This window comes from Melanostigma gelatinosum, assembly GCF_949748355.1.
Source record: "Melanostigma gelatinosum genome assembly, chromosome: 18".
NCBI classification, from domain to species: Eukaryota; Metazoa; Chordata; class Actinopteri; order Perciformes; family Zoarcidae; genus Melanostigma; species Melanostigma gelatinosum.
Genome location: NC_136651.1, coordinates 1326624 through 1343406, shown reverse-complemented (window position 1 = coordinate 1343406; position 16783 = coordinate 1326624). Strand labels below are relative to the sequence as shown.

The following is a 16783-nucleotide window of genomic DNA, read 5'->3' as shown; positions in this document are numbered from 1 at the left end:
ACATAATTAATAAATAATAATTATTAGCCTGTTTTTAGTCCTACTTTCTCTTTGAGTGTGAGACCTGGAAGTGGTTTTTGATGGATCCAGGTCCTGGACTTCTTTTCTTTCCGTCACCGTTCACACTCAAACACTCTGTGAGCTTTATTTTTACCCCTGCTGTCGTACTTCCCTTTCCCCTCCCAGATGGGTGGAGCATCCTCTTACAGCACCCAGTTCCTGTCTCACGCGGGCCCACGTGGTCCTCCTGGGATGGTCTCCTCCAGGCCCGGACCTCCACCCTGTATCCTGTATCCGACCCACCCGGCCCAGGCTCAGAAGATGCCCCAGCACGGGGGTTACCCTGGTCCACAGCAGGGGCTCAAACGGCCTTTTCACTCAGAGGTCAGTCACGCTTTATCTTAAAGGGACAGTGCGCTTAACTCTGCATCTCTTTCTTCTGATCCTCAATAAACTCCATTCCGTCATCGTCTCGTCTCCAGGGTTTCCCGGTGCAGCAGTACGGCTCTGGCGGGATGTCGGGGTACCCCACCCAGCCTCTTCAGTACCCCTCTGGTCCTCAGCAGCGATGCGCCCCCTCACCCTCCTACCCCTCCAGTCGGATGCCTCTCATGGGGCAGTACAGCTCTGGATCACACAACCCGGGACAGTTCCCCCCCGGAGCCGGACAGCCCAACCCTCCTCAGTACTACAAGGTGATCCTCCTCCTAAACAGTATTTACGATTAAACTATACTTTCCTGTACATTTATACATGTGTACATATATACAGAATCGCCAACAATGTCCTCTCAGACGTAGAACTATATTTTGTAAATACATAAAAGCATGTTGAGGTTTAAAGTCTTTCATTATTTTGTTAAATTGAGCTCAACTTGTTGCATCAGGTTTCCATCAGAGAGCACTGATTCCTCCTCTTCCTCGTGTGATGAAGAGTTTCTCTTTTTCTTTATTTGTCGCTCTTTAACAATAGATAGTTGTCAGCTTTCACTTCCTTTTTCTTTGCAGATTAGAGTCTGAGTGGTGCTGGATGTTTCAGCACGACACCGATATAAATACAAAATCCTTGTTAGACTTTTCAAAACAAAAGTTCAAAATGCTTCACAATAAAAGCAGAGTGAAACAAACGAAGGAGCAACAGGGTAGCGTTTAAATCACAGCAACATAAAGCTAAACGTGCGTGAAGAGAAGTGAGGATGTAAGTGAGAGATGAATCAATCAACAAATGATTGCTCAGCAGTCCGTTCTTACCTTTCACAATAAGAGCCCCTGACATCTAATATTTTGCAGCTGAGTATTTTTACATATTCCTGTCATTTACTCATCATGTAAAGGCTTTAATAGAGAAAGTAATCAATAGCTGCAGACACTATTTCCCTCTTTATTGACAGCAGTCAATGGTGTTGAGAGCCTCCAGGCTCACAGATCTGATGTTTTTACAATGCTGTTGGACTCTTTGGGGTCCAGACGTTTGGGTTCTCATGTTTGCTGTCTGTGTTCTCCAGTCGGAGCTGTTTAACGGTCAGGGCAGCCTTCCGTCTGGAGGAGCAGGAGGATACAACGCCTTCACACAGGCCGCAGTCAACGGGGTAAGTCCTCATTAACCCTCTGAACCCCGTTTTACTACGTCACATCTCTCTGTGGCACTTTGATCTGTACACCCAACAGGTTTCTATGTTACCACAAATGTTACCGGTGTCGAGAGGGGGGGATTAAATGTCATTATTTTAAGCTTTGTTTTGACTGCTTTTACGGATGAAAACGTTTGTCACACGTGATGTGTTCGAGGACCGTCTGAAAGATGAAAATCTGACGGTGATGTTGGTGTTTACAGCTTCTGGCTGAGATAACCGGTGTAGTTTTGGCGATTGTTTGAAGAAAACATGCTTTTTAACCCCGTCGGTGTGTTTTGGGGTTCAGAAGGTTCTTCTGATGAGACGCTTTGAGGTTCTAAACGCTCCGTCCTCTTCCTCGTCTCTCAGCCAGGTCGGGGGGGAGTGATGCCCGGGTATCCCAGCTCGCCGATGGGAGGGAATCCCACGCCGCCGATGACGCCCGGGACGTCCATACCTCCGTACCTGTCCCCGGGCCAGGACACCAAACCCCCCTACCTTCCACAGGACACCAAACCCAACATCAACGCCCAGCAGGTCTCGACAGGTGAGGCGCCATCTTTTATAGTCGCTGCGTCTGTTTACTTGTACGTCATTTGATTATTAGATAATTACAGAAACCTAAACGCTCCTGGAACATCGTTCCTGGAGAACGCAGATTTCTTTGCGTTGTGCACTTTCTAATTTGTTTTCTATCGATGTGCACGACGAGCGGCCGAGCGGCATTTGTCTTCGTATTTAAAAGCCGCCTCTTGTTTTTCCCGTGGAAGGAAACCCGAGCGACGACCTGCGGCTGACGTTCCCGGTGCGAGACGGCGTGGTGCTGGAGCCCTTCAGGCTGGAGCACAACCTGGCCGTCAGTAACCACGCCTTCCAGCTCCGAGACTCCGTCTACAAAACACTCATGTTGAGGTAGGACCCCTCTACAGTCCAGACTCCGTCTGGAACACAACATGTGGCCTCAGAGTGAATTCAGAGCTCTGTGTTTGTCTTCCTGAGAGAAGAAGGAATGTCTGATAACCTCACCCAGTCTCTCTCTCTCTCTCTCTCTCGCTCTCTCATAACCTCACCCAGTCTCTCTCTCTCTCTCTCTCTCTCTCTCGCTCTCTCTCTCTCTCTCTCTCTCTCTCTCTCTCGCTCTCTCGCTCTCTCATAACCTCACCCAGTCTCTCTCTCTCTCTCTCTCTCTCTCTCTCGCTCTCTCATAACCTCACCCAGTCTCTCTCTCTCTCTCTCTCTCTCGCTCTCTCATAACCTCACCCAGTCTCTCTCTCTCTCTCTCTCTCGCTCTCTCATAACCTCACCCAGTCTCTCTCTCTCTCTCTCTCTCTCGCTCTCTCATAACCTCACCCAGTCTCTCTCTCTCTCTCTCTCTCTCTCTCGCTCTCTCTCTCTCTCTCTCTCTCTCTCTCTCTCGCTCTCTCGCTCTCTCATAACCTCACCCAGTCTCTCTCTCTCTCGCTCTCTCTCTCTCTCGCTCTCTCATAACCTCACCCAGTCTCTCTCTCTCTCTCTCTCTCTCTCTCGCTCTCTCTCTCTCTCTCTCTCTCTCTCTCTCTCTCGCTCTCTCGCTCTCTCATAACCTCACCCAGTCTCTCTCTCTCTCGCTCTCTCTCTCTCTCGCTCTCTCTCTCTCTCTCGCTCTCATAACCTCACCCAGTCTCTCTCTGACTGCTGTGTTGTGTCGCCCCCTGCAGGCCTGATCTGGAGCTGCAGTTTAAGTGTTACCACCACGAGGACCGACAGATGAACACTAACTGGCCTGCCTCCGTTCAAGTAAGCGTCGTCCGCTTTTCTTTGCATTTAAAGGTAAATAAAGACGTACTTGTCCTTTAATTGACGTCATATTTTCCGCCTCAGGTGAGTGTCAACGCGACTCCTCTGTGCATCGAAAGAGGCGACAACAAAACCTCCCACAAGCCCTTGTACCTGAAGCCGGTGTGTCAGCCGGGACGCAACACCGTTCAGATCACAGTCACCGCCTGCTGCTGTGTAAGGAGCCTCGCTTTCCCACAATGCAACGCGTGTCTACCTTTTACATTCGAACACATCAGATCCCATGTTAACCCTTTTGGTTGTCTCTTTCCAGTCCCACCTGTTCGTGTTGCAGCTGGTCCACCGGCCGTCCGTCCGGTCCGTCCTGCAGGGTCTGATGAAGAAGAGACTCCTGCCGGCCGAGCACTGCATCACCAAGAGTGAGTTCACTTTGATCTGAGAACACGTGAAACACGTGTAATATTAAAGCAGATGAGAGGAAACATACAGGATTTCTGAATTGTGGTATTTCTGTCTTAGCTTAAATAAAAGATACTACTTCCATCAACGCAACCCTACCTGCAACCCTTTAGTTTTGCCTGGAGGTTGTTTTTTGAAGAAAATCTGATGTTTCTGTTTCAGTAAAGAGAAATTTCAGCAGCGGGACGATCCCCGGGACTCCAGGTCTGAACGGAGAGGACGGCGTCGAGCAGACGGCGATCAAAGTTTCCCTCAAATGTCCGATCACGTTCAGACGGATCCAGCTGCCGGCCAGAGGGCACGACTGCAGACACATACAGGTAAACACACACACACACAAGGTCTGAACGGTTCACGGCAGGTACATTGATGCACGTAATGCAGAACCAAAGTACGAGTTCTGCCTGGCAACGTGTAGCCGGTATGCCGTTAGCAACATACGCTATTAACACACATGAGGTGAGGCGGCACAGCGAGCTGATTATTGTGCGAGCAAGTCGGGTCTCATCGTGGCGAGTGCAAATGAAACGCCAAGAGCTGGACGACCGGCCTGCAGGTTCCCCCGGTCTGCTGCATCAACTACGGAGAACTGAAGAACCGAACCCTGACTCCTGTGTACCTTACACCCCTAAAACAAACCGCTGTACATGCAGATAACTCCGTGTTTTATTCCTTTAGAACCAGGTTTCGGGGGCGTCCCTACTCACACTGATGTCTCTTATTTCGTAGTGTTTCGACCTGGAGTCCTACCTGCAGCTTAATTGCGAAAGAGGAACCTGGAGATGTCCTGTGTGCAAGTACGTTCTGCAGCCAGGTCTCATTGCACCTTAAAGAACCAGAACGTCTCAGCGTGAAACGTAACCGCGTGTTCCTTTGTTTGGTTCTCAGTAAAACGGCGCTGCTAGAAGGGCTGGAGGTGGACCAGTACATGCTCGGGATTCTCGTCTACATCCAGAAGTAAGTGTGTTTAAAACATGGAGTTCACGTGAATTGATTCATTCTCAATGTTCTGACCCGTCTGCGTCCTCCTCCCTCAGCTCTGACTACGAGGAGATCACCATAGACCCGGTGTGCGGCTGGAGGCCGGTGCCCGTCAAACCGGACCTGCACATAAAGGAGGAGCCCGACGGTCCGGTGCTGAAGCGCTGCCGGACCGTCAGCCCGAGTCACATGGTTCTGCCCAACGTGATGGAGATGATCGCCGCTCTGGGCCCGGCCTCGTCCCCCTACCACAGTCTGAGCGGGGGGGGCCGGAACACGCCCGACTACAACCGGCCAGGTAGAAAATACTACGAGTACACTGTACAAATACTACACTGTACAAATACTAATGCTACGCTGTACAGATACTAATGCTACACTGTACAAATACTAATGCTACACTGTACAAATACTACACTGTACAAATACTAATGCTACACTGTACAAATACTACACTGTACAAATACTAATGCTACACTGTACAAATACTACACTGTACAAATACTAATGCTACACTGTACAAATACTACACTGTACAAATACTACACTGTACAAATACTAATGCTACACTGTACAAATACTACACTGTACAAATACTACACTGTACAAATACTAATGCTACGCTGTACAGATACTAATGCTACACTGTACAAATACTACACTGTACAAATACTAATGCTACACTGTACAAATACTACACTGTACAAATACTACACTGTACAAATACTACACTGTACAAATACTAATACTACACTGTACAAATACTAATGCTACACTGTACAAATACTACACTGTACAAATACTACACTGTACAAATACTAATGCTACACTGTACAAATACTACACTGTACAAATACTAATGCTACACTGTACAAATACTACACTGTACAAATACTAATGCTACACTGTACAAATACCGTATCGTGAGATCTCTTGCGATTCCCACCCCTAACAGATACTAATGCTACACTGTACAAATACTCTGTTACATGTAAACTAAAGTATGGAAACCAAATGTACTTAAAATAAGAAATGTCAAAATCTAATCTGTAAAGTAACTTTACGGTAGACGAGTAAAAAGTACAATATGTACCTCTGAGATGTAGTACAATATGTACCTCTGAGATGTAGTACAATATGTACCTCTGAGATGTAGTACAATATGTACCTCTGAGATGTAGTACAATATGTACCTCTGAGATGTAGTACAATATGTACCTCTGAGATGTAGTACAATATGTACCTGTGAGATGTAGTACAATATGTACCTCTGAGATGTAGTACAATATGTACCTGTGAGATGTAGTACAATATGTACCTCTGAGATGTAGTACAATATGTACCTGTGAGATGTAGTACAATATGTACCTCTGAGATGTAGTACAATATGTACCTCTGAGATGTAGTACAATATGTACCTCTGAGATGTAGTACAATATGTACCTGTGAGGTGTAGTACAATATGTACCTGTGAGATGTAGTACAATATGTACCTCTGAGATGTAGTACAATATGTACCTCTGAGATGTAGTACAATATGTACCTCTGAGATGTAGTACAATATGTACCTCTGAGATGTAGTACAATATGTACCTCTGAGATGTAGTACAATATGTACCTCTGAGATGTAGTACAATATGTACCTCTGAGATGTAGTACAATATGTACCTCTGAGATGTAGTACAATATGTACCTCTGAGATGTAGTACAATATGTACCTGTGAGATGTAGTACAATATGTACCTCTGAGATGTAGTACAATATGTACCTCTGAGATGTAGTACAATATGTACCTCTGAGATGTAGTACAATATGTACCTCTGAGATGTAGTACAATATGTACCTCTGAGATGTAGTACAATATGTACCTCTGAGATGTAGTACAATATGTACCTCTGAGATGTAGTACAATATGTACCTCTGAGATGTAGTACAATATGTACCTGTGAGGTGTAGTACTGAGATGTAGTACAATATGTACCTGTGAGATGTAGTACAATATGTACCTCTGAGATGTAGTACAATATGTACCTGTGAGGTGTAGTGAGAAGTATAAAGCAGCATGTGATGGTGATGGTACTGATGTGTACGTACAGTCAGATCCTCCCTTAGATGGGATGTGACCCAGAACGATGGTTGAAGACGTCCTCTGAAGCTCCACAGCTGGAGGCGTTTTCCCTCCTCCTGTTCTACAGTCAGCTGTTTTTAACTCTTGTTTTGTTTTTATTTTAGGGAGCCAGGGAATCTCCAGCCAATCGGGATTCACGGACTTCCCCAACACCCCCGGCACCCCGACGCTGGGAGAGTACTCGTCCTCCGGACCTCCGCTCCCCTATCAGCCCGAGCAGGTTCCACACTTTATCTTTACTCCTCCGTTAACAAAATAAAAGCCTCTTCATGTCCCGTCTGTCGGGTTCACTTCCTTTAATGGACGAGTCGAGCACAATGACACAACGACGGCCTGAGTATGAATAGACAGCAGCCTGAGGGGCTGAGGGTCCTTGGAGGTCAAAATAGACTCAACCAGTGAAGATAAAAGAAGAAGAAGAGGGAGGTTCAGTTTTCTTTCTTGATTAAATCAAATACCAAAACCAGCAGTGAATGTGGTGAAAGATGTGCTTCATAAGGACCTCTTGTGTTTGCAGGGATTCACACTTCTTGTTGATTAACTATTTAGGTTTCCTCTCATAAATTTACCACTTTTAACCTCGTAAATTCAGATTTCTTTCTGAATATTACCCGCCGTCCCCGGCTCTGCGATTCATTGATTCTTCTTAATTCTAAAACGAATGGATAACCGTCATTTTTAACATCTGCGTCTCCTTTTCATTCTCTCACCACGTCCGTTTTAACATGAGAGTCTCTGCATTAAACCCAAAGAACAGGATGGTTCTTCTCATCCGTCCCCGTCGGTTCGGTTCCTTCCTTCCCGGACCTGTCGGGCCTAAAGGCTCCGACAGTTTGCCGCTGCATTGGTCACCGGCACTGACTGTCTCGTCCGTCTGCCCGTGAGCTCGGTTAAGAGCTTTCAGCTGAAGCTGAAGTAGACGAACGCTCCTCTCACACCGGCTGCCTCAGACAGCCGCTCGGCCGTCGCACACTTCTGGTGCTCTCCAGAGAAACGCCAACGAGAGCTCCGGGCGCCGTGTCGGCCCTCTGTGCAACCAATGTGTTGTTGTTTATTTAATTACATACAATAAAGATCCTCTCGCCTCTTCTGTGTCTCTTCCTGAACTCCAGACGTCTCACTCTGGACGAATCGAACACGCCCACAGCATCCTGCAGCAGCACGGTAATCAGGGCCTCGGCGACGCCGGCAGTCCGCTGCCGCAGCGCAACGTCGGTACCCAGAATGCCCGGCTGCAGAGCGAGGGCCCCTTCGTTCTGGGAGGCCCCGGAGGGGAGGGCGCCGATCACGCACTAGATGTGAGTGGAACCGACCTGTTGATCATGTGATGGGAAGAGCTCAGAATTAAGGAGTCTGTTTGTAAATTGAGGGTTTATCAAACTCTTAAAAATACTTCTAATCTCTGAGAGTTGATGAGAAGACCGATACCACTCTCCGATTTATTGTAAATAAGAAGCCGGTTAGCTTAGCATAGAGACTGGAAACGGAGGGAAACAGCTAGCCTGGCTCTGTCAAAGGATAACCAAACCTCGACCTCACAGCATCTCTAGATCTCCCTGATGTACAAAGTCATATCGTCTGTTTCATCTGAACAAATGCCAAAGTGTAAAAAGTACAATTAGATGTTTTGTGGAGCGTCATGTCCCAGATTATGTGTCAGATTATTGTTCAGAATATTCACTTCTCGTGACAGATATCTGAAGCCGTGTTCCTTTGTTTTCCTTCCAGTTGATCTCCTTTAACTTTAAATAACTCGGATATTCTCTCAGATTAAAGTCTTACATTTTCGAGAGAAAACTCACAAATTTACGGGAAAAAAGAAACTCGGGGAAAACTTGTGTATTGTTTTTTTTTTTTTCTTCTTAAGGACCCACATCACTTCACTTTGCACGGTTGGATCAACACCACAAACACCTCCGGTAAACACTGCGGTAATGTGAGCCGCCGAGTGCAAAATATATGAATTATATTAGAATTCATTCATGTTCAGAAAATAACACACAAAAAACCGAACATGAAAGAAAACAAAGTGTGTTTTGCATCTTTCAGGACCTTCTAACCAAAATAACTCTGCTGGCTGGCGTTACCACGGTGTTGCATCATTTCTCACTTCTTTTCCTTGCAAATGTACGACTTCATTCATTCCTTTGATCTTCATGAATCAAAGATGATCTCAGAGATCTAAGATCTCTGTAACACGGTGCTTCTTGGCCAAGAAAACTGGTGAAAGGTTTTTAAAAACTACGTTAATAATCTCAGACGATATTCAAGATTTTTGTCTAGTCTTATTTTTTTTCACTTGCAAATTTGTGACTTTAATCTCCGAGAATATTTAAATTTCGTCTCGTAAATTTACGACTTTACCGCAAAGAATTCATTGGTTTTTTTTTCATTTCAAATTTCATCATCTCTGAGAAAGTGTTGTAAATTTTACTATTTAATCTCAGATTATTCCAGATTATTGTTTTACGAATTTGTGACTTTATACTCTCGCTCAATATTCAAGTTTCGTCTCGCAAATTTACGATTTAGATCTGAGTGTTCTGTTCAGTTTTTTTTTCTCGTAGATTTGACTATAATCTCAGAAAATTGTCAACTTCGTGTCATGAATTTACGACTTTAATCTAAGAGGATTTATGAACAATAAGACCTCCTCTGGCTCCGTCATCATCTCTTTGGTTCCTTCTATGCTCGAGTACACCGTCATACTTCAGCGTTTGATACAAACATCTCTCTCTCTGACCCCTCAGTCGGACTCTTAAACCTGTCAGCTTGGTGTTTTGATTTAACCTGAAACTCTGCGCCTGTCGTTGAAGCTTCTTCCTGAACTGACGAACCCGGACGAGCTGCTGTCGTACCTCGGCCCCCCCGACCTCCCCAACAACAGCAGCGACGACCTGCTGTCTCTGTTCGAGAACAACTGACCGCCTCCGTCTTCCAGCCTCCGCTTCGCCGTAGCCCCGCCCTCATTGGTTGAAGACGACGCCCACTTCCTGTGTGTGTGTGTGTGTCAGTCTATCTTTTGAAGCGTCCTGCTGTACTCTGAGCTTCATCCCGTGCAGCAGGATGCAGAACTCTCTGCAGACCAGCATTTTAAACTACAGCACAAACCAGCGGCTGGAGGAAGTATTTAAGTTGTAGACGGCCGTGGTGGAGGTGGAGGGTAACGGAAGCTGTTTGTGTGGATGTCAATGGAACGTTAATTCAACAGTGGTTCCCAAACTCCCTTTTTTACTGCACACGCACATTCCTGGTAGATCGCCGTCTTTCTGCCGTTTACCTCAAATATTCAATCATCAACATCGTGTTAAAGTTGCCAGAGATGTAAAATCCTCCCTTGTAATATTTTACCCCCCCGCCCCTCCCCCTCCTGATGCAACCTCCCAGTTTGGGAACCACTGCATTAAAAGTAAAAGCTTGTGATATTCTTTTATTCTTCTATATTAATATTAATCCCATGAAAAGACCAAAGACTCTTCTCTCTGATTGTGCCTCCTCACGTCTAGACGCCTTTACAAATTAAAGCACGTAAAAATGCAACGTACTCTCCTTTGAATATTATATATCTAGGACTTTTATTGTGAAAGGTCTGCGCTTCCCTTCGCGGTTGAAAGGAGGAATAAAATATTCACGTTCTTTCTGAAAGAACGACAAAAACAGTTAAAAAAAATATATTGCAATGTAATTAATCGCTTAAAAAAACAAAGAGTGTAAAAGCCTTTAGTCCTTTAAGATGAGAGTGGAGGAGGCAAGGAGGGAGGAGTCAAGGGAACAGACATTTCACAAACTGATACTCCGGAGTTGATTAAAGCCGTCGGTTCTTATTTATTAATCTCTAAAAGAAACCTCACGAATGCATCGTGATCTCCTGAAGCAGCTCATCTCTGTAGCTTTCATCAAACAAACAGACCGTTTGGGGACTATTTTCAGCAGCGGATGAATCCACATGTGGTGCTCCAGTGAGTGTTTGTGTGGTTGAGTCAGAATGAACTACAGTGATGAAGATGATGATGATGAAGGGACAGCGTTGGTGGAGTTTGGATCTTTTCGTGGGATTAACAGAATATCACAGATGAATACGTTGATGTAAGATGAGGGCAGCGAGTGAAAGAAAAGATGAACAGATGTACAAAAGTATTTCTTTTTTAAAGCCTGAGGTTTGGGAGCGCTGAGGTCCTTCAGCACTGTGAATATATAAAGAACCTCCCGGCTCTCCGTCGGGTTCCTCTCCGGCATCCTGTAAATGAGAACCGCTGTGTCGTGGCTTTTTCTGCCATTTGAAAGCTCTTGGTATGTTTTTAAAAAGGTGTTCTGGACGTGTATAACCCATCCGCGCTTTGGGTTTGTGTACTGTGTAATCGGCTGTTTTCATTAGAGAACGTGTGTGTATCAAATGAATTGTTAATCATGGTAATTTGAATGTTCTTTAGTTGGATAATGGATCATCGTTGGCACTGTATACATGCTGTGTGTTAGAAGAATTATAAAGCAATTGTAAAAAGGTCCCACGGTGACGTGAAGACGTGCAGTTAGACGTGTTCTCGATGCCACTTTCTAAAACGCTGACGTTTGTGTTTTTCTATGAATGAGTTCACCGTCACCACAATAATGTTATTATATTTGGGAAATTATGAACTTATTTAACTGCAAATTTGCTAGAAAAAAGAAGGAAAACCAGTTTTTTAACATGTAAACTATTCCACATATTTTGTAACGCATTGTAATTGCCATTATTTTCTATTTATTTTTTAATCACAATCGTCATCGTACCTGCAGTTACCTTGTCCCCGAACCTCAGAATTAAATCACTTTATCTGAAAACCGTTTGTTCTGGTGTTTCTGAGACGTCTCATGAAGTTCTTCTTCGTTGTCGTGTATTTTTACTGCAGAACAAGTACTTGTACTTTTGAGACTTAAAGTAGAAAATACTTTACTTTCAGTAGAATCAGAATCCGGTTTATTGCCACAGAGGTTTTCACATGAAGGGAAATATGTTTTAAATAAATTAAGAATAGAAACCATTACAATAAACAGAAATACGAACAATGTAACTGCGGAACTTCTAATGCAGCAGATTCCATTCTTTAAATTAATTGTTAAAACATTTTTTTGAATCACTTTTACTTCAGTAGCAGGTCAGAGTACTTCTCCCCCGCTGGAGTACAATATAGTAAATTATTTGGTGCATTTATTTATTTGAATCAACTGTTTTGGTGTTTGACACAGTTAATATAAAATAAGATATAACTTTATTAATGCTGAAGGAAAGTATTGTGCCAGAGTTTCATTAAAGATTACAAAAGAAGAATTACAAAAAATAAATATAAAAATAGAAACATGAACAATAGAATACAAATAAATAATACTGACACCATTGCAAAATAGAACACAATAGCAATAAGAGTAAGGTAAATAAATAAAGTTGAATACAAGAGTAAAGTGTATAAGAAGTGATACTAACACCAGAGCTTAATATAAAGTATAATATTGAGATATTATCAATGATGTTGAATAAGTAGAAAGTTATGTTGCAGATTAATAACTAATGTACATGAAATTGAAATATTGTACCACGTAGAAAATAATGTGGTTATTATTATTGTTGAAAGTGTCCACGTGAGATTATCAAACATTCTTCCACTGAAAGCCTTCAAACCTGATATTTTGGGTGAGTTGGATTCTCGCACCTTTTGCACGCGCGTGCATGTAATAACGACAGACTGTGCGTGGTCCGGGTGGATGTTACCGAGTGTTTTTTAGCCATCTCACCGCTTCACACGTATCTTCGTTTCTATTGGTTCGTCCTGGAGCCCTCGCGGATAGAACGCGCCTGTGATTGGCTGTCGGCGGCTCCTCTACGTCACCGGTGCTTCGGACCTCCAGCACATAAATACGGACCAGAATAGATTGTGTGTCGTTGAAGTGCGCATCTCCATCACGGACCACAGAAAACACGCGCGTCCACGGACATGGAGAACCCCAGAGTGTTCTTTGACATCACCATCGATGGAGCCGCCGCTGGCAGGCTTACAATGGAGGTGAGACCAGCACTCGTTCCAGCTTTCAATGGAGGCTGATATTTATAAAAGGCCTCTGACAGACAGCACGTCAACTTCTCTCATGCAGCTATAGGCTTCCTTATGCAGCCTTTTGCATAATATATAGCCTGCATATTGTTTGTTTTTAATATCCTGCGATATGATTAATTGCATAAATACAGATGAATCGCATCCTGATGGAAACGCCCAGCAGCAGCACAGCTGGAAGACTAATAACGAACGTTATAGTGCAGTTATAACAGGCTGTAAACCTCTGGAGCAGCTTATCACACGTGTCTCCACATAGAAACACAATAACGAAAAGTCAATTCATCCATGAGACAATATTAAATGTTTATCTCAGCGTCTTCCTGTGGATGCATTCCGAGTCAACCCTCCGCCTGCTTCTGTTCCTGCTTCACTCACTGAGTCGTCTTGTGTTTTGCAGCTCCGGGCCGATGTGGTCCCAAAGACTGCAGGTAAGATTCAACATAAAGCAGAAAGCTGTATGAGTTCACTGCATGCAGAAGGAGCTGCACAGAACTGCTGCAACTCAAAGCGACAACGAGACACAAAAACAATCAAATAGTCTCAAACTACTACGAAGACGCACGCAACAACCACAAAGAGACTTTAAACGACTGCAAAAAGATGCAAAACAACCACAGAGACTTAGAATAACCTCAAAGAGGCTCAAAACATCCACAAAGAGACTCTAAACATCCTCAAAGAGACTCTAAACATCCACAAAGAGACTCTAAACATCCTCAAAGAGGCTCAAAACATCCACAAAGAGACTCTAAACATCCTCAAAGAGACTCTAAACATCCTTAAAGAGACTCTAAACATCCTCAAAGAGACTCTAAACATCCACAAAGAGACTCTAAACATCCACAAAGAGACTCTAAACATCCTCAAAGAGACTCTAAACATCCACAAAGAGACTCTAAACATCCACAAAGAGACTCTAAACATCCTCAGAGACTCTAAACATCCACAAAGAGACTCTAAACATCCTCAAAGAGACTCTAAACATCCACAAAGAGACTCTAAACATCCTCAGAGACTCTAAACATCCACAAAGAGACTCTAAACATCCTCAGAGACTCTAAACATCCTCAAAGAGACTAAACATCCACAAATATGCCTTAAAGGACATTGTAAACAAATACAGAGGTCAAAACTCATCACTTCTTATGTGTTTTATTGATGCCTCCAAAGCTTTTGATCGTGTTAATCATAGTAAATTATTTTTTAAACGGAGCCAAAGAGGTGTCTCCACATACACAGTGAGAATTCTGTCTTACTGGTATGAGCACCAGAGTATGAGAGTAAAATGGGGTGAAAGTGTGTCAGCCCCATTTGGGGTTTGCAATGGTGTCAGACAAGTTCTGTTTAATCTGTATATTGATGATCTGTCCAAGCAACTGAAAGCCTGTAATCCTGGTGCATGATGGGAAATACTCTGGTTAATCACATCATGTCTGCAGATGATCTGGTGATCTTTAGTCCTTCTAGCGCTGGTCTTCAGCAGCTCCTCACTATATGTACTGTGTACGGTGTGGAACATGACATCAGATACAACGCCAGTAAGAGTGCTGTCCTGATCTGTAGAACTAAAGAGGACAAATGTCTAAACTTCCCTGACTTCAAATTGTCTGACAATAATCTTGGTGTCTGTAGTGAAGTCAAATATCTTGGTCATTTTTTAACAGAACACATGTCTGATGATAACGACATTTCCAGGCAATGTGGTATGATGTCTGCACAACAAAGAGTCTCACGTTAGTCTGGTGTGTGTACAGATGGAGTGAAGAAGTCTCTGTTCAGAGCATATTGTACTCCACTCTACTGCACACTTGTGGTCAAACTACAGAACAAAGAGTCTACAGAGACTTCAAGTCGCGTACAATGACGCCATGAGAATACTGTTAAAGAGACAAAGATGGAGTAGTGCCAGTGAAATGTGTGTGGCTGCACGAGTCAACACTTTCCAAACAGTTTTAAGAAATCTCACGTACAAATTCATCTGTAGACTGAATGTGACGACATTGGTACAGCTGTCTCTTTGTAAGGCATTGCTAGGCCTCCGTACTGTTATTGTTTGTGTCTGTTTTTGATGTATCTGTCTGTATGGACCCCGAGTCTGAAATAAAGTCTATCTGTCTATCTATCTTAATGAAGCGACTTGTCTTTTATTTTACAGAAAACTTCCGTGCTTTGTGCACCGGAGAGAAAGGTTTCGGCTACAAGAACTCCACGTTTCACCGACTCATCCCCAAGTTCATGTGCCAGGTCGTGAAGGCGAGAGCCGTTTCCTGTTTCCTGCTTCGTTCACACGATGGAGATTTGATTTCTGCTGCCACACAAGCACTGAGTGAACTCTTTTATTTCAGGGCGGGGACTTTACCAACCACAACGGAACCGGAGGCAAATCCATCTACGGGGAGAAGTTTGCAGACGAGAACTTCCAGTTGAAGCACACGGGTCTGGGCACGCTGTCCATGGCCAACGCCGGGCCCAACACCAACGGGTCCCAGTTCTTCATCTGCACGGATAAAACGGACTGGTGAGCTCCACTCTGGACCCTCGAGTGCTGCTGCACTCAGGTTCCAAAGCAACGACAGAGAGAGAGTTTGGTCTCGCATGCTAATCAGGCTTCCTCTTCTTCTTCTCCTCTCCAGGCTGGACAAGAAGCACGTGGTGTTTGGCAACGTCGTGGAGGGCGCCGACGTCGTCAAGGCGATGGAGAAGCAAGGCACAAAGAGCGGCACCCCGAAAGCCAAAGTCGTCATCGCCGACTGTGGGGAACTGAAATAGCGAGACAAAGCTCCTCCGGTCTCCATGCACCCTTCATTATCCACATCCCAGTTTGAGACGAGTGTTTATCTGCAGCATCAGCAGGAACACACAGAATGAACTCCTCATCCTCTGGACGTTTGCTTCCTGCGTTGATGATCCTCGTGTGACGTTTTGTACCTTCCAGCCCGTTCTCTGGGACCACGTTTCTGAATAAAATGATGCTGATGGTGTAAATAAAAGTACTTGCAAGCTTACTCTGTTTGTTATCGATTGAAACCTGATTTATTGATAACATTAATCTTGATGTTTTTGCTTTTTAATAAAGCAGTAACAATAGTATAATTTGATTAATGGCAGTCAGAACAAAACAAGTTAAAGTCCCTTAACAACAAGATTGATTGATTTTCCTTGTTGCAGTTGACACCTTTCACCACTAGAGGTCAGTACAGACATGGACTCTGTCGTGTTTCTCATAACTTTGTATTTTTCAGTTCTGGTGATTTAATCTTTGGTGCAAAAGTTATATGACTGCAAATGAAACAACTATACTTGTATTAACAAATTGTGAATACAATCTGGTTTCATGCACCTTTAAGGAGTACCTTCTTCCTCCAGAAGTACTGAGTAAATGTACTTTCAGCAGGAATATCTACATTTTATTAAAATCTTTTGACAGACACAGAGCTCTAACTGAAGCACGTGTCTCTGTTTGCCGGCAGACATCTCGACATGAGGTAGGTTCACTTCCCGGACGTTGCCCTCCGGACCTCCCGTCGTGCACCGCGCTGCGTCCTGACGCGTCTGAACAGTGAACACGACTCATTTCAAACAACTGATTTTCATGGTGAAACCCGCCCATGGTGGCGTGTTACCAACCGGCAGCGCCTGGCATTAAACCCCGCCCATCGTCGTTCCTATTGGTCCATTCATGAGCCTCAAAGAAAAGCCTGTTTGTGATTGGCTGTCAGCCGCTCTGACGTCACCGGG

At 44.2% G+C, this 16783-nt stretch overlaps 2 protein-coding genes across 3 annotated transcripts in view; both read left to right on the top strand.

The window, feature by feature from the left end:
* zmiz2 (zinc finger, MIZ-type containing 2) overlaps window positions 1-11770 on the top strand; it is a 22239-nt gene extending 10469 nt beyond the window's left edge. For both annotated transcript variants that reach the window (XM_079289288.1, XM_079289287.1), the window contains exons 6-20: window positions 187-384; window positions 483-695; window positions 1505-1588; window positions 1982-2159; window positions 2383-2524; window positions 3310-3388; window positions 3473-3604; window positions 3702-3807; window positions 4010-4167; window positions 4577-4644; window positions 4736-4804; window positions 4885-5126; window positions 7061-7176; window positions 8069-8254; window positions 9773-11770. In XM_079289288.1, the coding sequence (XP_079145414.1) occupies window positions 187-384; window positions 483-695; window positions 1505-1588; window positions 1982-2159; window positions 2383-2524; window positions 3310-3388; window positions 3473-3604; window positions 3702-3807; window positions 4010-4167; window positions 4577-4644; window positions 4736-4804; window positions 4885-5126; window positions 7061-7176; window positions 8069-8254; window positions 9773-9880 (2079 nt within the window). In that variant the 3' untranslated portion in view covers window positions 9881-11770. The remainder of the gene's footprint in view (window positions 1-186; window positions 385-482; window positions 696-1504; window positions 1589-1981; window positions 2160-2382; window positions 2525-3309; window positions 3389-3472; window positions 3605-3701; window positions 3808-4009; window positions 4168-4576; window positions 4645-4735; window positions 4805-4884; window positions 5127-7060; window positions 7177-8068; window positions 8255-9772) is intronic.
* A 1083-nt stretch (window positions 11771-12853) lies between these two features.
* On the top strand, window positions 12854-16007 carry LOC306792226 (peptidyl-prolyl cis-trans isomerase-like). Its single transcript, XM_079289290.1, has 5 exons — window positions 12854-12994; window positions 13443-13473; window positions 15201-15289; window positions 15391-15563; window positions 15679-16007. The coding sequence occupies exons 1-5, from the start codon at window positions 12926-12928 to the stop codon at window positions 15812-15814; spliced, it is 498 nt and encodes a 165-aa protein (XP_079145416.1). The 5' UTR covers window positions 12854-12925; the 3' UTR covers window positions 15815-16007.
* Window positions 16008-16783: the final 776 nt, after the last annotated feature.